The 20,884-nt window shown below is 40.3% G+C and overlaps 2 protein-coding genes across 2 annotated transcripts in view; one reads left to right on the forward strand and one right to left on the reverse strand.

Moving 5' to 3' along the window:
- The window catches only part of LOC112567676 (SPARC-like), a 44,736-nt gene extending 34,816 nt beyond the window's left edge, over positions 1-9,920 (forward strand). The window contains exons 2-9 of the mRNA XM_025244411.1: positions 2,691-2,771; positions 3,158-3,251; positions 5,110-5,231; positions 5,607-5,745; positions 5,996-6,078; positions 6,396-6,514; positions 6,881-7,029; positions 7,624-9,920. Of these exons, the coding sequence (XP_025100196.1) occupies positions 2,703-2,771; positions 3,158-3,251; positions 5,110-5,231; positions 5,607-5,745; positions 5,996-6,078; positions 6,396-6,514; positions 6,881-7,029; positions 7,624-7,682 (834 nt within the window). The 5' untranslated portion in view covers positions 2,691-2,702 and the 3' untranslated portion in view covers positions 7,683-9,920. The remainder of the gene's footprint in view (positions 1-2,690; positions 2,772-3,157; positions 3,252-5,109; positions 5,232-5,606; positions 5,746-5,995; positions 6,079-6,395; positions 6,515-6,880; positions 7,030-7,623) is intronic.
- Positions 9,921-11,963: 2,043 nt separating this feature from the next.
- On the reverse strand, positions 11,964-20,132 carry LOC112569440 (eukaryotic translation initiation factor 4E-like). The gene is made up of 7 exons (XM_025247213.1): positions 19,977-20,132; positions 18,426-18,598; positions 17,934-17,997; positions 16,692-16,805; positions 15,832-15,971; positions 14,898-14,952; positions 11,964-13,964 (listed from the first exon to the last, which is right to left on the reverse strand). The coding sequence occupies exons 1-7, from the start codon at positions 20,007-20,009 to the stop codon at positions 13,905-13,907; spliced, it is 639 nt and encodes a 212-aa protein (XP_025102998.1). The 5' UTR covers positions 20,010-20,132; the 3' UTR covers positions 11,964-13,904.
- Between the last annotated feature and the right edge of the window lie 752 nt (positions 20,133-20,884).

The raw sequence follows: 20,884 nt of genomic DNA on the forward strand, positions 1-20,884 counted from the left end.
TTTATTTTTTTTTACAACGGTTTGGTAACGTGAACGAAGTCATCTTCGATGCTGAATGTTTGCATGACATGCCATGGCTCCTCGTGCCAGACTCTGTTCAATGTCTTTTCAAAATCGATGGCGTTGTGAAAGACATCCTTCTGGCGTTGTAAATGTTTTTCTATCAAGATGCGACAAGTCAAGATCTGATCAGCTGTGTTTATGCCTGGTTGGACCAGCTCGCAGCTTCTCGGCGGTGATGTTGGTTCTGGATTACTTCCAGCATGAGTTTGGTTGTGTGGTTGATTAGCTTTATGGTTTTGAACATCTAGTTCTGTTTGCTTATTCCTTTATTGGAAAGTTATGACACAGTTGCGTCCATTCTTTGCACTCTCAGATTCTTTGGAGGTTTTCCCACCCTGTTTGAGCAGGTCAGCTAGGACATAATTATAGTCAAAGTCAGGTGACTTACCTCCTTTGAGGTTCTCCTGAGCTTCCTTCATTCCCTTCCTGAAGTCGCAGTTCACAGCTGTGTACTTGGAAGCTGCTTCGGGCTGCTTTTTCATATTCTATCTTCAAGGCATTTCTTTGATCACAGAGATCTAGGATATCACTGGTAAGCAAGGGTTTTTTCTTCTTCTTTCTATCCAGTACTTTTAAAGTAGCACCAGCGGGGTATATCACAGTCCATCACATACATCACAGTCCATCGTGTTCAGCGCTGTAAATTAAACTCCAAATTATTCCTTAAAGATTTCCGCAATATTTGGGTCTTTCCAAGTGAAAGTGAATTTGGTTTTTGGTTGGGTGGCGTTTCGCCTTCAGCTTCCATCTCAGGCTCTGTAAGATAAGGCTAGGGTCGCTTCCTGTGTTGACGCCTGGGTGAGACCTCATTTTAGCCTACTAATCGAAACAGAAGCAGCAGCGAGAAATTACATCGGAATTTCTTGAACTACCGTAATATGGAAAAGAATCAAATCCAAAATTCAAAAATTCGTGTACAAGTTAAAATCAAAAACATAAAAGAAAACCTCCGCGGTACGAAAGTTGACCAAAAAAAAAGTATTAGCAAAACAAACCAAAGCAAACACAAAAAATAAACTAAATAAATAATAATAAATAAAACAGCAGTGCTCTCAACAACTAAAACAAATAAACAGAATAAGACAAAAGCCAAGCAAACACAGCTCTCCTTCTTCAGGTCTCCAAGATAATGTTTATGTTAATCCCATAAGCCTTAGGGTATACTGTAGGTTCTGTATATCGGGTGCCTGCAGCAGGTCACCAGCTTACACCCGTACCCGAGAGGCTGTGCCCCTTGCAAACACAGGTGTTAGAACTAGAAGATGGGGAGGGCTATGACCGAAACCTCACCCCCGCCCCCGTTCAAGTACTTTCGGGTGAAAGCAAATCTCGCGCAGCTGCAGGTGTCTGCCACATGTCCAGCCAGATGTAGGCACCGCCTTCCACCTACACCCAGACCTTTGGTCCTTCACACGGGGCATGCCACCCCGCTACTACAGCACATCGGTAGCAATAACCACGCCGACTACGACGGCGACAAGCCAAAGATGATGATGATAATCTTTAGTGACTAATAAAAGTGAGATCACCTAAGCTGTTTATTTATATACACGCACATATCCAATTCAACATTCTTCTCTCCCCCTTTCATTTATTTTGTATTGTTTACGTCATTTTCTTCCTCCTTCTAAAGTCGCTGTCTGTCTTTCCATTAATCTATCCATCCCAGCTACACACACAGAGAAACATGTTGGCATGTACTCGGCACGAAACAGGAAATGCAAGCAACCAAAATGGTGACAGCTGGAAGAAGGACATCGTCGCCATCATCATTATCATCATCATCATTGTCGCCATCATCATCATTATCATCATCATTATTGTCGTCATCATCATTATCATCATTATCATCCACTAAAAACCTCGCGTTACTTCTTTCACAAAACTAAAAGCCAAACACCACATTTCAAAGCCCCCTGTATCAAAGGAAAAGCTGGAGTGAGGGTTGGGAAGGTAGGAAGGGAGGAGGGGTAAGAATAAATCGGAAATCGCTGACGTAGACAATACCGTTGTCAGGACCGTTTCCTCCTGTGCTCGTAGCCTGTTGAATGCCATCGTGTATTTTGGCATCACTTTGCCGAGGGCCCTGGCTCAGGCAGCTCCGCAGCGAACGTTTTGTACTTGAGGAGGAACAGTGCTGCAGTCTCTAGTCTGCGAGCCCCTTGCTTCGGTGTTCCTATAACGGATTATACACCTCTAGCCACCGCGTCCAAGTGGTAGAAAATACCCAATCTATTCGAACATCTTCTAAGCACAGCTGTCGTATCTGCTGGTCCCTCCTGATTTGGGAGGTCACTCTTGTTAAAACGAGGCTCAGCAGCAGTCTTGGGAGTCAAACGAGTGTTTCGACTGTCTGGGTGAGCTGGTGGGAAACAAAGATTTTTTTTTTCTCCGAGTGTTATCAGCCATCAGATTAGTTCAATCAGGTCTGTATTTTCTGGTTGAACCCCAGAAATTTTGCCATAACAAACAGCCAGAAGGCAAGAGCAATAGCATGAAACACGAGCATGGAGTGTACGGAGGCTGTTTGCAGTCAACCTGATAAAGCTTGCTCACGTCACTAACCAATATTGAGTGAAGAAGAGGAGAAGAGAGAAGTTCTTATTTACTTTTCTTCTATCGTGCAGTGGGTGAGCAGGATGAAGGAGTGGCTGTTGGTGCTGCTGCTGTTGGGGTTGGCCTTCAGCGACGCGAGAACTGCACTTGAGGTATGTTATCAGCTCTGTCCTCTTCGATAACCGTACCCTTCTATATGTGCTATACAGTCCTAGCTGAACTATACTTTCTTAACTACACTATACCTTCTTCGCTACTTTGCGAAAACATGATGACTTTTTGTTCTATAGAAACATATTCGCGTTTTGTAACCCTGTTTGTTTACATTAAACCTGTTCACATTCTGAGCACCGATTTTCGTTCTCTAAACTTACCTGTCAAAGTACGAAGCTGGGGAGAGAAAAAAAATTGGCTTCAGACCAGTGAAGAGTGTTGACATTCCTGACTCAGAATTTTATATCGTCATAGACTGTGTTTGTATCGTTATTTTTCTTTTCAATGCTGTTACTCTGATAACACATTACTTCCATTCACACAGGCAGATAAGGCTGACGACACAGCGAATGGCGGCGAGGACTATTCTGAAGAACGGGTGGATGTGGCCCGGGTAGAAAACTCTGAGGAACGAACAAGTAAGTCACACATAACTCACGCCATGTGCCCGTCAAAGACACGTGTATCGAAACACATTTATAACCACGGAGACTAGATGTTTGCCCTTGATTTCCCCTGGAGCCATAGTTGTGAAGCGAGAGTAAGAAGTATCCCCAGGGGAAAATTGGGAACGAAAAAAAGGCGTCTTGTTTTTGAAGTCATAAAACAACATCCAGACCCCGAGGGCAATATTTGATGTTACTTTACCTCAGTTTGCCTTTATAACTAGGGTTCCATGGGTCAAACAACATCTGGAGTCTGGATACTGCTTTATGACTTTAGAAACAAGAATATTGTCCTAGAGTTCCTCATGTTGCCCAAGGGCAAAGACTTACCCTCACTTCATACCTACCGTCCCTGGACAACATCTGGTCCTAGCTTCATGAATACTGCTCCAATTCCTGTGTCTCGAGGTTTCGTGCACAGAACTGTCAAAATTACACGTATACCATTAACAGCTGTGTTCATGATGTGTTTTCGTTTTTGTGTTAGTCTCTTTGTAAGAACAAACAATCTCTCACAAGAAATAACTTCGTGAGTATAACTTTCCTATATATTTCTTCTGGAAGGTAGGTTAGATTATCTAGAGAATAATAACAGCCTTGTTTAAAAAATGGAGTAAATTTGTGGGGTTTGTTTTTTTAGGTTTCTCTTTTTGATGCATACTTTGTAAGGAAAAGGAGTGATTGAAAATGTGATGTTTAAGGATTTGGCAAAACTCGTTTATACAGAATGTGTCCATATGCTTATAGGGGGATGAATAAACGGATTGATAGATGAATGAATGTGTGTGTGTTGAGAGAGAGAGGGGGTTTAAGGCTAGCCGTAGTCGCAATTCTGTACAGACAGGGATTACATGAAGTCCCGGATGTCTTAACTGTCTTTGCGAGGGGATTGCCGCAGAATCCAATATTGCTCCATCCATCCCCAGCTAAAGCCATCGCCACATCTTGCCGGCCAAGGAGAGATTTTGCAGAATGCAAATGGAAGATGAATAGACATAGATTTTTTAACCCACGAAGGACAAGGAGGTGGAAAGTCCTAAAAAACAGATCACAAAAGTCTATGAAATCATTTTCCCTTGTGTCTGAGAAGCAGTGACCTTTCCGTCACATTTAAATAAGCCTTAAATAACTTTTTTGGAAGGATGGAAAAAAAATGAGACTACACGGATTTATCAAACCCCAAATCACAGTGTCTTGAACATTGAACCGAATTTATTCTTCCCATCTTCCCACAGTATGGCGTCCCCGCCAAATAATGTTAATACTTCCTGCGCCCTTAAAGCCCCTCCCGTCTTGACGTCAGTCAGGCACGAGAGAACTCCTTCAGGCAGCAAAATTACCAACAATTTCACTAGAGTTTTCTTCCTTGTAGTATAATATCTGAGGCAGCCTTGTACATCAAAATAATTTTTTAAATCGCCAAAAGAGATGGGCCCTGGAGACGTTGATAAAAGACAAGACATCATCAAAGAATGCGCACACCACTCTCTGATAATGAATAAGTCGTGGATTCACTCTATTTTTAAGACTTAATTACTGATGGGAAATGCGTGGATCAGCTGAAAACCTGAAGTCATGATTTCAATCCCGCAATCCTCCGTGTCTGAGCAATCCCTTGAGCTAAAATCGAAATATCGTAATTATAGATTAAAACGAATGCCATGGTAACCCTTCACTTGAGCATGCGCTGCAAAACTTTGTCATCGACGATGTCAGTGACATCCCTCGCCTGAAAATTCACTAAAGAATTTGTAACAGATTGATGCCATTAACAGTAAACTATATTTTCATGTTTGCTGAGATTTTTAACCTTGCGGGGCTTCGTCCACAGACCCCTGTTCGGACAAAGAATGCAAGCGAGGAGAGATTTGCATCCTGGACTCCAAGCTCACCCCCAAGTGTGTGTGCATCCCTACCTGCGTGACACCGGATCCCAGTGACGACAGGTTTCAGGTAACTTGCTTGGGTGCACATCTGAACATTATTCACAACAACAACTTGATAATGTAGAACACGACAAAAGGGATTTTTTTTAACCCCAAAGATTCAGTGTTTTTGTGCTGACTAAATGTGTTCTAATCTCTCTCTCCCCTCTCTGCGCGCGCGAATGAAATGAAACAAAAAATTTCAGGTGACCCATTTCTTCGATTATTCTAATTATTAATTCGATAGTCCTTGAGAAAAATTTATATAACTATATTGATAATCAGTTTCACGACAATTACAATGATCTTTCGATGATTACTTTGTGAATCATTTCCATGATTACTCAGGGGATCATTTCGATGATTTCTTTTGATGATCGTTTCGATATGCCGTCTGATTCAGGTATGCAGCAAGCGCAACATCACCTACCACTCCGAGTGCGCCCTGGACCGTGACCACTGCTTGTGCCGACGTCAGCAGAAAGGATGTTCAATCCCTGGCGCCACCAAGATTCGCCTCGACTACTACGGTCCTTGCCAACGTGAGACACGTAGACGTGTTTATTTACCTCTGACATTTGTTTGTACTGATAGCTGTATACGGTTGACTGTTCACAGACCTGTATTGCATCTGTCTTATTAACCTGTGCACTGATCACTCTTACAGAGAACTACCGCCATCTGCCCCGCTAATTATGTACTGTTCACTGTTCACATATCTGACATACCCTATTCTGATAATTGTACAGACCTAGTCTTTCCTACTAATCTACATAGGTTCAATGTTCACAGAGCTGACGCCGTGCTATGAACGGGAGCTGAAGGAGTTTCCTGTGCGCATGCGCGAATGGCTCTACGTCATCATGCAACAACTGGTGAGCGTTAACGTGTAGCAACACACGTCATCACCTGACTTCTCTTTCATCGCTGTGCCTGTCATCTTACTATCTTCTTGGATTTCTTTTTTCTCTTTGAAGAACACACAGAATCGATCGTACAAGCAAAACAGACAGACTAATCGTAAATATGAAAAGGAAAGAAAAAATGATGAGTATAATGGAAAAAAGAAGAAAATAAAGAGTAAGGTTGTCAGTCAGACTTGCGAAACACATTCCCTCTAGGTCCCAAACGCCTCGCTACCACGTGACAACAGTTAAGTTTTCAGTGAACACTAACCCAATTCTGTGGTCAGGCCCAGCGGGCGGAGATCCCCGACTACCTGGAGCTGCTGGAGGAGGCGCGCCACGAGGCCAACCATTCGCACGCCGTCATCTGGAAGTTCTGTGACCTGGACGTCGATCCACAGGACAGGTGAGAGGTCATTCTCCGCGGTCACTGCCATTTGGCGATATATCTAACCCTTGTGACCTTTAGGTGGTGTCCATGGGCACGGAAAAATTACCGGTTAAGGTGCGGGGTTGAAATAGGTCAATGGTGAAAGACACGCACACAATGAAAGGAGCGGCTATAACTCGGAAATGCTTCCTTATTTATCAATTTTAAATAATATTTAATATTTAAATACCACACGTTTTTTTTTCTTTCAATTATCAATTAACTAGCTTCATCTTCGAGAAAGGATGAATGGTTTTTAGCCATGTTTGCTATTTCTATCCTCGCTTGCATCGAACGCTCACTCCACCCTGTGATTTAGAAGTTTTGGTTCATTGATTACAGATTCGTAACACGACGGGAACTGCAGTACACCATCCAGTCCCTGAAGGCGATGGAGCATTGTCTGCTGCCCTTCCTGGACAAGTGCGACATCGACAGCGACAGTCAGATCACACTATGGGAATGGGGCCGTTGTCTCGGCATTGATGAGGGTACGCTAATTGGTGGTTAGCTAGAGTTCCGTGTTTTATTCATTTGTATCTATTTCGGTATGAAATCTTGTCTTTATTAACCAATAATAAAATAGACAAAGATGTGTAAGAAGAAGTCAGTGCCAGACACTTGAAGAGAGAGAGAGAACTTAAGACGAGGACAGCATGACATTTTGTCAGCCTTACAGGGAGGAATAAAATGCAGACAGACAAAATGCCAGCACCACAAACAAAACGGAAAAGTGAGACAGCTTTACGGACCTGCTCCTTCCACCTTGTATTTTGTCTTTTTCTATTTTTTTTTTTTTTCATTTTTCCAAGTCTGGTTGTCATTTCGTTAAGACTTATGAGCTAGGATATTCCAACTTACGTCTTGCCAGCCAGGATTCCGACAGCGGTCTTGTTACTTTTGCTGAACGATTTATGGTTTGGCTTGGAAGTGATAGTTGGGGGATGGGCGTGGGTGGGTTTGAGGTAGAAGTAATCAAAAAAAAAAAGGAAAATCTTTGTATTTTTCAGAAAGTTATTGACTCTTCTGCGCTGTACTTGCGAGACTTTTTTCTTACGGCAGTTGTTGACATTCATCTGTTGCAGCCAAGATTATAGATGAATGCAAGGCTATCCGCAGAGCAGCTAAGCGCCAAGAAGATTGATGTCAGCAGCAAGGACATTATCCATGAACATGTCATTCTCCGATGACACAAGCTCTCAACGTATGTGAAAACGATGGCATTTCTCCTGTGGATCTCAGTTAATCGACTTGTAAAGATATATAAACGATCTTCGTGGTCAGAAAACACACAGACAAGCATAACATAAGGTACAAACACGCAAGACACAGACATGCACTATACATATGCGCATATGCACGAGCTTAAGTGCACGCTAGCGGACGTTTGTGTTCAATGTACACGTGAAGTCATCAACAAAAGTGTTGCTAGGGAACAGCGATGTGAGGGTCTTCCTGCAGTCATTCTAGCACCATAGCCACGTAAGTGCAATACGGTAGTTCAGATACTATGTTGTCATAACCACTCACGGTCCTGCAAGCTCTTGCATAACCCCTCTCCACCTGACCTTGCTTGCTGGCTGATTTACATATCTCTTAGATGACAGGCTGAGTCCGATGAGGTAGGTTCACGTTTAGTTTAGTTTCCCTACAGACATAGGTAACGCTCGTAGTATAGAGAACCTTAGCAAGTTACCTGTCGAACGCTAGATGATGCTCGTGACACGTGAATAACATGTGAGGTCTTCCAGAAGCATTACTACAAGTGTACCCCAGCACTTCTGGCCGATTCAAAATTATGGCGTGCCATCAAAGAACGATAACTGTGTCGCCTGGAAAGGAAAACTGATGATCTGGTCGAAGTTACGGCGCGATGAGAGAACACCACCTCGCAAAGAGAGCCCAGGGGTGGACATCTTGTCTTTTATCAACGCCCTCGAGCGCACAGTAGCAACCGGAAAGTGGATCTGAACGCAGGTTCAGCAAGAAGGTTGATAGGTAGGGTGGGGTGAAAGTGTGAGAATGACTTTTACAGGTCACTGGGATAGCTTTTTCGTGATCTTTTGCTTGTTTTTTTTTAATTTTACACATATACATATGTATCTCGGAAGATTTAACACATCGAATATTCTAGATTTTTTACCTGTGGTAGAGCTATATTTTGTTGCTCACCTTCCGCTTTTCTGCCTCTTGCTGTATCTTACTCCATCATTAATCTGTGCAGGCGACAGCAGTTGTGTCATGCAACTGCTTGAGATCTGCTGGAACTGACCGCAGCCGATAGTAATGTTGTCTCTCCATCCTCCCTCTAACCTTTTTATAAATAAAATAAAATTTGATGTTATCATAGGGTCATCACTTTTTTTAAAACCAGATCTTTAATGTCGAGCTGTATTTTTTGAAACAGACTCTACGATTGGATGTCAATGGTAACGTCATCATTGTGGTAGTTGTTTGTTTCGTACAACGGAAACCATGCTTTTATGTTCTTTATGACGTCATCACTGGTGTTTGCAATATGCAGGGTGACGTGCTGTCGTGTGTGACCTGCGGCACTGATTTCCATGGTGCTAATCACTTGGCTGCGGCTCACTGCCATAGAAACTGCCTCTGGAGCTGTGTACATCTGCTGCCAGTGACCACAGTGCGCCTGTACTTCGGAATGTGAATCAGACGGACACTTGTTTGTTTATTTGTGTTTAATGCCCAGCAACTAGGGCTATAGCACGGCAAATCAGACGGACACGTCCTTAGCCATATCAATAGTCCTATAAAGGAAGTGAGTCGAAGTCGCGAACACCAACATTTGGGAAGAACGGGAGCCGGGGGGTACACAGGCAGTTCGTATCTTTTCCTGTACATAAAATGCTCACAAGACCTGTTTACCCCTATAAAGCGTAAAAGGAAATTTCCGTATGCAAGCGGCCCAGACCCTTGTAGGGACATCGATGCAAGTGGAAAGAGTTTAACCTGCTTGGTGTCTGTTGCCCTCGGCTGTGTATTGACAAAACAAGAGCGCGCAACTTTTTATCATTTTCTAAAGAAATTTTAGACCTACAAAAAAATTCCCTTTGGACCATTTTGTACAAAACCGAAAATCATAACCCTTGCTAGTAAGAGCTTAGTATTGTATGTCCACTGACAAGAACGGATAGTCAAAGGCGCCGGACGTCCTGTTGTTCTCTTCAAGTACAGACTGCACTTGTGGTCACTGGCATGTACACAGTTGCAAACTTGTGTATGTTGCTGATTCCAGCCACTTAAAACAAGCATTTAAATGTTATGACAAGATATTCTTCTATGACCGATTTCTATTTTTCACTCTAAGCTGTTTTGTAGAAAATGGTGTGAAAATAAACAATGTAAATCTGTGACGCACCAACGAGCGTTCGGGTCTCTTTTTGTTTCTCAAACGAGAAAAGGAAGATAAGATACCTCTGTTGCTTAGAGTATAAATTGTTCTTCAAAGGACAGGTGATTGAAATCACTGCAGTTTCAGTCGGTCCCTGCAGTCCCAAGGAGCACCAGCAGTAAGGACACATGGGAATTTCTGTTGTCAGGCGTAGATTAAAAGCTAACTCCAGTCCAAAACATTTTCTCCCAGATGACTGGGCTTAGTTCCAATTCCTCTCCTCCTTTCTCGATCTCACTTCTTATATGCATTGTGAAAAGCAGACAAGACCTTATTTCTTACAACGTCAACAAAAAAACAAAAAACAAAAAAAAGGCTCGTTGCTATGGCAAGCACCTCGTTAGCAAGAGCTTGAGGCTCTTACACTGGATGCAGCCTTCAACGACATCAGAAACTTAAATTTCACTCTCCCACCCCCACCTAAAAAAAATCCTTTAAATCACAAGGTATTTTCGTGACAACTTAATAATGGGGCTGCATTCTGTCAGCAACTTCCATGCTTGTCTCGGAGTAGCTTTTAATATAAATGGTTTCCGGGTCCCATTGGTTCTACACTGTCACAATTTTACTGTTTACCTTTATAAAACGCGTACGATCAATCCAGTCTGTCCATGACACCATCTGGACAGACGACTAACGAAACAGTTGCTGCGAACTCTGTGGGCGTGAAGCAGTAACAACATACTCTCAAGAGAGAGAGAAACAACCCGGTACAAATATGTTTATGGAGGACGGCCATGCTGACATCGGAGACATAGGGGTGGAGTCATGGAATTCGAGTCTTTAAACAAAGGTATTGGGTATAATTCCATTAAACACAGGAAAGGGAAGCCGAACATTTCAATTTCAATGCTCGAATTCCTCGACAGTTCCAATGGCGATAAGGCTTTTTTTTTTTTTTTTTATGTGTGATGAAGAGACAGAGAGCCGTGTAGATGCTTAAGATATAGCGATAAATTTGGTAGGGGTGGGGATGGAACCCGTCGCTCATCCACATCCATGACCTCATCGGGAAGGATTACAAAACGGTTTGAGCTGAGCGAAGAGGGGGTCCTGTCACACCAAGGGCGTGTATAGGTGGACTGCTGTCTGTCTGCCAAGACCAACCACTCGCGAATTTGATCGCTGTTAGTGACTAAACCGAAAGCTTTGTCTCATGCCTCGTTTTAGCAGCTAACTGCAAAAATAGTCTGTCAGCAGTCCAGGGATATTAGTTCGTGGTCGCACTGTGGAACTAGAAGTCTTTGACCTGGAGGCCAGAAATAGGGTTACATCGGAGAAAGATGTATGGTGTGCCTCGTGGGTGTCTGGCTGTTGGTATATTTTTCTTCGGATTTTGATGTTGATGTGGTACGTGTTTGTGTGCGTGCAGAGGATCTGGCTGACAGTAAATGATTCAACTGGAAGGGGTTTTTTCTAGAGATTTCTAGCAGGGCAAACCACAACCAGCCAATTAACTGGTGTGGGCCACACCAACCTTCTACCTAAAGTCCGGGCCAAAGAGTAAGATACGAAGGGTCGCAACCCGTCAGGTTCCGTAACTCAGGATACCATCCCTCCTCCAATACTACTACTCCTGCTGCTGCTGGTGGTTGTTCTGCACGGTAACGCAAGGGAACTAAACGAGCCCAAGGAGAAGAGAAGCCGGAAGAGAGTAGGTTTGGGTTTGTTCCAAGTCAAAACAGAAACGGCCAGAGGGTAGACGGTAGCAAAGAAACAGCAGTGTACTGATAAATGTTTTGGTGGAACGAAATAAGGGTTAAAGGACCTATGACACAGGGCAGTGAGAAGAGGGCGGGCCACTGTCACATCAGAATAAATGTCCATTCCCAGCGGTAGAAGCGGGTCCCTCGGTGACAAATTGTAGCCCAATTTGTTTTTCTTAATGACACTTAAAGTCATGATTTCTGTATGCACATCTTACTGTCAAAGGAAATGGATTTATCACAGGATGACAGTTCAAAAGCATTTCACCCTCACTCTTTCACACAAACACAAATTATAAACCAGGAATGCCAAATCACTTTAAAAATCACATTTTCAATCACTCCCTTCCCTCAACAGAAGCATGCATAACAAAGAAAAGCTGGATTACATTACACCATTTTAAAAAGCAAAATCTGTTTTCTATATAACCTAACCTACCTCCCAGAAAAGAACAGAATAACACTTTAGAAAGTCACCCCATTTTAATGATAGCATATGCTTTCAGACCAACTGGACTAATCCTTTACCATACCAATGACAATTCAAGTACATGCTTGGGTTACCATTCAACACACAAAATGGGGAGAAACATTTTTAACCAACTAAAAAGTCAACATTCCGTGTACTACAGGTGACCCTGCACAGTAACATCAAAATATTCCTTAGCAGACCATTAAGCAAATTTAACACATACTATTCACAGCATCCTTATGGACATTTACAGTTGATGGCTGAGGTTTCGATTAGGAAATTATGGAATCTGCAATCCTCTTCCTTGCTCACCAAAGAACCAGATAACCTTGCAAAATATAAGCATGGTCTCATTCCTACATTTAAAATAAAAAGGAATAATCTGCCAGTTCTAATTGCATCAAGAAAATAAAAGCTTGAGTAGGAATGCACAAAGAAAAAAATCTTACAACCCTGTGAAATATTTATAAATAACTTAATGCACTGGCTTTGGAAATGAAGTCTGCAGAATTCTTCCCCCCCTCCCCCGATCTTCACACTGCCTAGTAACAAACATGCTACTGCCACTCGCTCAGCAGATCAACAAGATATACAATATCTGTACATACCAAATAGATCTCTGTACATAATGAGGTTACATCAAAAGTCCCACTTTGTGAATGCAGATTTTGAGACAAGTCATGAAATGAAGACTTCTGTCATCATGGATCATTCATCATTCATGAGTCTTTCATGGGTAAGTAACCATTGGCCTGGTAGTAATGGTAAGGAGGAGCAAGTAAAAGTTGACCAGGTTTCCTTCTCCCTACAGAGAATCTTATGAACAGGCACACAAGTATAGCACTGAAAATTTTACTAGTGTATTTAAAAATCCAACCAAAAAAAAAATACAAACAAGAAACAAGAAAAAAAAACTTTTATATGACAAATGGTCGTTTAACTGAATGGCTGTTCTTTTATGACTGGATGCTTTATGAAGTTGCGAGCCTTCAGTGAGTACTGAATAACACGTCTGAAGAAAGCAGTCAGTATTCCAAACACACGTGTTGAGAGATGAATTCATGATATGAGCACTAAGCATGAGCAAGGCTTGAAGCTTGTATAACCCCAGCAACACACCTCAAGACTGAAGATGAGACTTGCTGCAAAAGAGTGCTCGAACTGCTGCTCATCTGTTCCTTAAAGCATCATTCATGTCACACCTTAAGCATGCACCAATTTTTAAATCAAGTCCAGCCCCACAAAAGGTGTAGAATATTCATTAATTTCATTTTCAGCTCAGTTTCAGAGTGCGTTTTTGGCATGTTCTTGCATGAACAATACCTCCAAAGATACAATGTTAGAGTTTTACGCCATGCCAGCAACTAAGACTGCTTCATGGCGGGTTCAAAAAATACAAAGAAACTTAATGCTCAACTATGTTAAAAAAAAAAAATGCAATAAAATTTCCTTAAACTTGTTAGAAAGTTTAAACCAAACTAGCCTCCAGAACTTTAATTCTTTTTTTAAAAAAACCCACTTTTAGTACAAGTGAATGGCATCCTAAAATAGCCAGCTAACTAGTGTTTATTTCAATTATCAGCTAACTAGTGCTTATTTCAACAATGTCTTCCACAACAAAGTTTTTTTATGTTTTATATGCTGGAAGCAGTCATCTTTGTGAGCTGGACAACTGGCTGTAGCAGGCTTGATTGGTGCACCCCAAAAGCGAAGCACAGATCCAAACACAAGTCTAGGATTACAAGTCACTCAGGACATGTAATCCCAGAGCAGTCATTAGACCTGGTACCTGTTCTTGACTGTTGAGCCTGTTTTAACAATAGCATCTGTGTGTGCCTGCAACACAAGGACAGCAAGGCTTGTGGATATATGGATGTCCTTTCCATCATGCATGAAAATACGGGAGTTGAGCTAACAACTGAATCCCTCACAACACAAGCACCTACCATTGTAAAATCTGAAGAAAAGCTTAAAAGAAATCAGAATGCCAAAGTAAAGCAATAGATGAAATAAATGAATAAAGCATGCAGGTCAAGAACCACAAATAGTGAAAACGTATCTTTAAGTTTTTTCGCATGAACACATAGTGGTTTGCAGTAGTTCTTGTGTTTCTGGTGGTCTGAATAGTCAAGTGGCAAAAGTTAGTGTGGTTCAAAAATGTGATCTGGCACAAAACTTTGCTGAAGACTGTACTTCAAGGAACCTAGTAAGTCATAACCAGCTCACTAATGTGAAGGAGTGGACTGATCATACTGTCAGCAGCTGTACCTATCCATGTGCTCTCCCCCCCACCAACTGAGCAACCAAGACCAGTCAAAGGAATGGAAAAATTTTTCAGAAAAAGAAAGCAATGTTGGAAAAAAAAATCTATCCTCTTCCACTGGTATTCATTCTTTTTGCCAGTTAAGGGATAAAACTCGCTTTAGATATGTTCAGGTAAGTGCTTTTGCCCATTTGAACACAAAAATTAAACATGCAGTTTAGTCTACAGTTCACCACAATTAGCCTGCAGATTGCGTAATACATGGAAAGGCAATACTGTTAATGTTTTACAAGGCACCTTATAACTGATGAAAAAATTGTAAAATAAGATTTCGAATGCATAACATTTAAAAACCATTGTATTTTTTCAACTCTACTAATATCCTCAAGACTCTGAAGTAATGGCTATTTCTGCCAAAGCACAATCTAATGTTCTCACTAAATTTGCAACACAGCTACATCGCCCTAACTTATGATAAAATGTACACCAAAATCAGATATTCTTACCTGATAACCTAAAGGTATCTTTGGTGGAATTTTCAGCCTCTCTTTTAATGTTTTCCTGAAAAAGGGAAATGGCATGAAAAACTTTTTTTAAAAAACCTTCACATCTTACTGCAGTAAAACCTCTCTATTACGACTTGCCTAAAATCCACCAAAATGTGTAACTGAGGGATCATAAGAAGAAGATCAACCAGTCTGCTTTCATTCCAGAAGCCACAACTTCAAGCAATGTTGTTCTCTTTACCTGCATACATTAGCTCATTGTGGTTCATTCATGAATTTTTTCCCAAAGTCACATTTTCAAAGAAATAAAATTCTCTTGGCCATTTGTGCTTTACTGCTATGCCTTGCAGATATTACTTTCAAGAATATAAATGGTGTATTTTGTCTACCATGGGGCATGTGTATAGATCCATTGCTTTTACCTGAAGATTCCCCTATAAATCTTCAGTCAAGCATAACAATAAAGAATAAGTATGACTAAGCAAAAGCAAAAGCAACAAAACTGCAAGATATGGTTTTCAAGATATGGTTTTAGCATTCAAAAAACCAAACTTTATAGGTGCTTGGAGTCCAAGAAAAGAAATGTCAATGAAGAAAGCTTGAGTCATAATAGGAAGTCTTAATATGGAGGTTTTACTGCATACCTTACTTTCATAAGAATTAAACTTTCTCCACATGGGGATATGACGTCTAGCAATTCAATTATTAAGTATATTTTAAACAGCTTTGTAATAATGCAATATGTTGGATTGTAACAGTTCTGTATTCCTTATAATGCTTACTGACCTTATGATATTTAAACTTTATGTATGAATCTAGATTCATGTTATCTTCTTCATACAGAATGTTACTACAGGAAAAATATTGGTCATACCCAGTTATTAACATCTGCAAACATAACACAGTCTCCATGTGACATCATTTAAGGCCTTACCCAATTTTCATGATGGAATCTGGCCGATTACAATCTCTTGTCCACAGACCCAACTTGTCCCCCTTCGTTCTTATGCTGACCACTGCTCCACATATGTCATCACTTTGTTCATCAAATGCCTCACCAATCAGACAAAGTAACTGGAAAAAAAAAATCAATAGATTATAAACTGCTAACTTTTCAACACTCTATAAACTAAGCAAGCTAAGACTTAAGACGGACATGGCAAGAGTATTGTCTATCACTTGAAACTTGCCTGTCAGATACGGTTAGAACCACATTGTTGGCTACTACACTGTCAATGCAGTGGTTTTGCTAAGCACCCTTCGGTGCTCCCCCAAAAAAGTTAAAAATAGTATTTCTACAGATAATTACTTCTATATCACAAAGCCAGGGTCAAATAAGTATGTTGATATTATGGGCCACAACCCATCAAGAACTGTAACGTACAGGATCTTATATCTTGTGACATCGGTTGCAATGATATGGCACATAAAGGTGGCTGTAGCGAAAAATAGATCAAAGGAAAAGAAGGCTTTATGGGGAAATGCAGACAAGAATGAAGGATGGTAAAGATAGAAAATAAAAAAGATAAAATAGCAGCTAAGGAAAGAGAAAGGTTGTCAAAAAAGTATACAGATAAAAGGATCAGCAAGAAAAAAAAAAAAAAAGTCAATGAAAAAGAAAATGGGCTCTGTCACCCAGGAAGAGAAAGGCTGAAAATCTAGGCCATGGGGCTCACTGTCAGAAACCAGTAACAGCAGTTGTGTTTAATATGCAGTGGATTGTCATGAAGAAAAGTGAGATGCAAAATCAAGTTGAAATTTACATACAAAAGTAGAGGGGGAAGGTGAACTTACTGTTTCAAGCCAAAAGTTGTCAAGATCTGTATGCCTCTGCTGCTTATTAAGATTTATTAGCCAACGCCCGCCACGCTTGTTCTGGTCATCTTCCCACTTTGGCTGAATTCCATCCTAGATACAAAAACATCCCCAGCTTAATGAACTTGATGTCAATCTGAGATCTATTAGGAAATGTATGTCCCCACAAGAAATAATAACCCAAACCTGTTTTCATTGTCAAGACATTCACAAATATACTATTAAACAAGATTTTTTAAAAGTCTTTCATAACTTGATAATTATCTGTTCCCTTTCTTACTGAACTCACTGTTGCTTCTCATGTGCCTTTTTAATTTTTTTCCCTTTAGACTGAGCATTTTCATCTTGGTAACAAAGAAAATTATGTATGCAAAAATTACATAAATTATTAATCCTTTATATGTGTAAATATGTGGAATATGTAAAAATGCAAATTATAATATACAGATAACTTGTAATTTATGCAAAAGGTTTCAGAAAGAATACTTGTAATTTTTAAAAAAGTGAAAATTCATTTTATTAGTAAAAGAATTCATATTTTGCGTGAAATTTTATTTTCTTCACACTTGCAATTGAATTATTTTTCTCATTTCAGACATTTCGACTTAGACATGCCATATTTGCTGGTGATATCCGACACACTCATGCCTCTTTCATACTTTGAAATCATTTCCTTTTTCAATGCAATTGTTGGATGCCTCCTTTTCATTACCTTGCTACTATTGCTCTTAATCTTTTTTTGGAGCCATGATTGAGGGCTAAATCACTAAAGAAAAGGATGCGCACAGATAAAGATAACGAACGACCTATTGTAGCTGTGTCTTAAGCGGGAATAATGCTGGTCACACACGTGGCTGTTCGGTATCCAAATTTTCTTCGGTATCCGCAGCAAATTTTTAACAAACTTTTTGGTTGTTATCCGAAATGTTCGCTAGCCGAGGTTTCACTGTATTTATTTTTAATTTAACTGAAACTTCTGAATTATTTTTTTACAAAATTGTAAAATGTGTTATTTCAAATTTGCTTAGTTTGTGAGGGTATGGGGTTGTTTTTACTGGTGTTCTTAAAATGCCTTTTAAATTATACATTAACCTCTACAGAAATAATCTGGTTATGTTCTGTGCTCTAACATTTACACGGTTTTCACAGATAAAAAAGGAACATTTGTAATTCTTAAAGGTCTTGAATGTTAAAAAGGTATTACTTATTTGGAACAAGTACCTTAAAGACAGAATAATCACATCCAGATGGCAGCTTGCTGGCTTTCTGAATATGATTGTACAATCTGAAAAGCAACAAATATCTACAAGTTAACAAGAAATAAAAACAGTTGAAGACAAAGATTTTGATATAACCTTACAATGTTGCTACAAATACAAATGTTAAATATATATATATCTAAAGGAAGTCTTGTGCAGCAATTGGGGAGTGAAATGCTATAGCCCTCTCTTATCAGTATTTGTGAGGCAGGCCTCCAGTTGCCGACTGGGTGGAGATGCACACTTTTGGGTTTGGATGCTGTTGCTCTAACCCCAATGTCCCCAATAACTGGAGGTAAAATACTATTAATCTAAGCTAGTGTCACTGACATTTGATAAAGAATGAATTGCTAGTTTTCATATCTTTATTATACAATGTCTTACACACCGCACAGTAAAGTCATGTAAATCACAAATAAAAGCACACAACCCACCCATCCCTGAAAAAACTTACGCCCAAAAATCTTCCACGGTGTCAAATGTGGTCACAAGGCGGAGGTTATCACACCAGTCACGTGCCTTGTCGCTTTTAAAAAACCACATCGCCCAGCGGTTTTGAAGAGGATGCTTTATGAGCATCTCAGGGGTGATACTAAGGTCTTCACTGTCCACCTCCTCTGCATCTTGCTGCAAAAGAAAGATCTAAAAATACACTCCCCATCTGCATATTTTGGAGTTTTTAACGTTACTATAAAAATTTCTCTAAAAGCAAAGCTTTAATTTTGAAATGTTAATGTATTTTTGTCAGTATAAAATAACTAAAATTACCTGAATAATATCTGCTGAAGACTCCATTCTAATAAAAATATAACCTTGAAGGTGGCAACACTACAAGCAAATATTACTAAGTATTGGAAAATTTCTATAGCCCATTCCATCCTGCGTGTGAAGGGAAGCTCAACGTACTGTGCATGTAAGACTATGAATAGCTAACCACATAACAAAGAAACAACGATTGGTAGGATATTACCAAGGCACAACGTGGGCAAAGTTCTTAAGGAGTAAGTAAAAGAGTCTGCTACATTATGAAAGATGTTTCTTAAAGATGTGGGTTCTGAGTCTGGAGTTCAAAGCTTTGAATACAGACACAACCTGAAGAAAAAGGGGTAAAGAATTTCAAACGGTCAGGCAAGAGAAGGAATATCTACTGGATGTGACTGTTTGTGTTTAACGCCATGCCAGCAACTAAGACTGTATCACCGCTACACCCATTGGATGTGGACCACAGAGAGGAGTTCAGCACAACTGAACTAAAGAGACCATGGCAGCAAGGCATCAGTAGTTCAGACATGAAAACTGAGGCCATGAAGACAACAGTAGCAAAACTATGTGATTTTAGGCTGATCCTATGAAGCCATAAGGTGATAAAACAATGACTAAAGACGGTCCCTTTTTCTCATCAAGTGCATAATAAAGGACAAGTTTGATTCAAAAGCAAAAATCATACAGAAACAAAACTACCCATCTAAATTTTCCGGAATCAGAAAATTCTATCAATCAATAACTTATCATAGGGTGGAGTGCATTAGTTACAACACTAACATCGCGATCTTATAAAAATATTTTCAGATCTTCCTCAGGTTCCCAAAAGTTTTAATTTATAACCCTATTGGTCTAAAGCGATACTGTTACCTAATAAAGTCTAGTGTCCTGTGGAATCACGCTGCCTGTTGAGGCAACGTGAACAAAGAGAGACAAAACAATATAAGGAAACGTTCATTACTTTGTAAAATAAGCTAAAAAAATAAACACTCTTTTAAAAGATAAATTGTGATAAATATTTAGCTGTTTATCACTTTGTAGGGAAAACCCCGTAAGTTCGTGGCATGAATGAAACCGTTCAATCTGTCAAGTTGGGATCTGTTAGAGTGACGCCGTCTTCATTCTGCTTGTAACATCGTATTGTATGACAGAAAGACTTGAAATTGTCTTTTATTTAAATATGTAAATTGTAAGGAAAATGTGTTTTATATAATCATCACAAAGTCTTTTACGGGTTTCTCACCTCCTTCGTAGGATCTTCGGTACTCGAGGCCATGTTTCTGAACTAGAATGGCTGACGGTCACGTGACATACCGGCCTGCTACAACGAGGCTATACACGGTCTTCGCGTTTTTTACTGTGCGCGCTACGTGCTAGCTGTTAAAAAGGGAGAAACTAAATTCTTATAAATTCAGTATTTTATGTCAGTTTAGAAGATGATCAATTATTATTTCTGTTTTCTTACTTTTCTCTTATTTTTTAGTTTCCAGATGTACGTGGAGGTCGGCCCGGTGGCGCTGCGGTTAGCTCCTGACAGTGTTGGGTTTCATGGGTTCAGTTCTCAGCTCGGGCACGCTATTCTTTTCTGTATGTGGCATCTGTTTATACGGTTGGCTGCCTTGCCTTACACATGTACTTGCTGGCTCGGCGGGAAACACCTACTCAAACGTATGCGCATGCACACGCTATAGAAACAGCTTGGTTAGAAGGGTCCGGTTTCTTTTTTATTGTTTGTAGCATATCCTATCTTGATTTTATTTGGTATACATTTTCATTTATATACATACACGAGTACGCTCACTATCTCTACATGTATCTGCAGGAAATCGGTGAATCATTAGCCTTTGCAACTTGTCTTGCCATCTTCTTGAGTTTCTTAAAAAGAGTGAAAAATGATAGAGATTTCATGAGGTGGGGTCTGCAAATGTATTTAAGTTCTGCATCCTACCACCTCACACATAAGAGATCAAATGCTGATGACAAGAAAGCCCTGGTAGTTTACAGGTGACAGTTGATGGTAGTGGGGGTTGAGGAGGGGGAAAACTGACAAAAAAGCTTCATGAGACCACCATGCATGTCTCGCAGGAAAGCAGGTAGTAAAACCAAGTATTAAAAAAGACAGGACAGGACAAACTGAGAAAGCAACAAAAT

Source organism: Pomacea canaliculata, linkage group LG1 (genome assembly GCF_003073045.1).
Source record: "Pomacea canaliculata isolate SZHN2017 linkage group LG1, ASM307304v1, whole genome shotgun sequence".
NCBI classification, from domain to species: domain Eukaryota; kingdom Metazoa; phylum Mollusca; class Gastropoda; order Architaenioglossa; family Ampullariidae; genus Pomacea; species Pomacea canaliculata.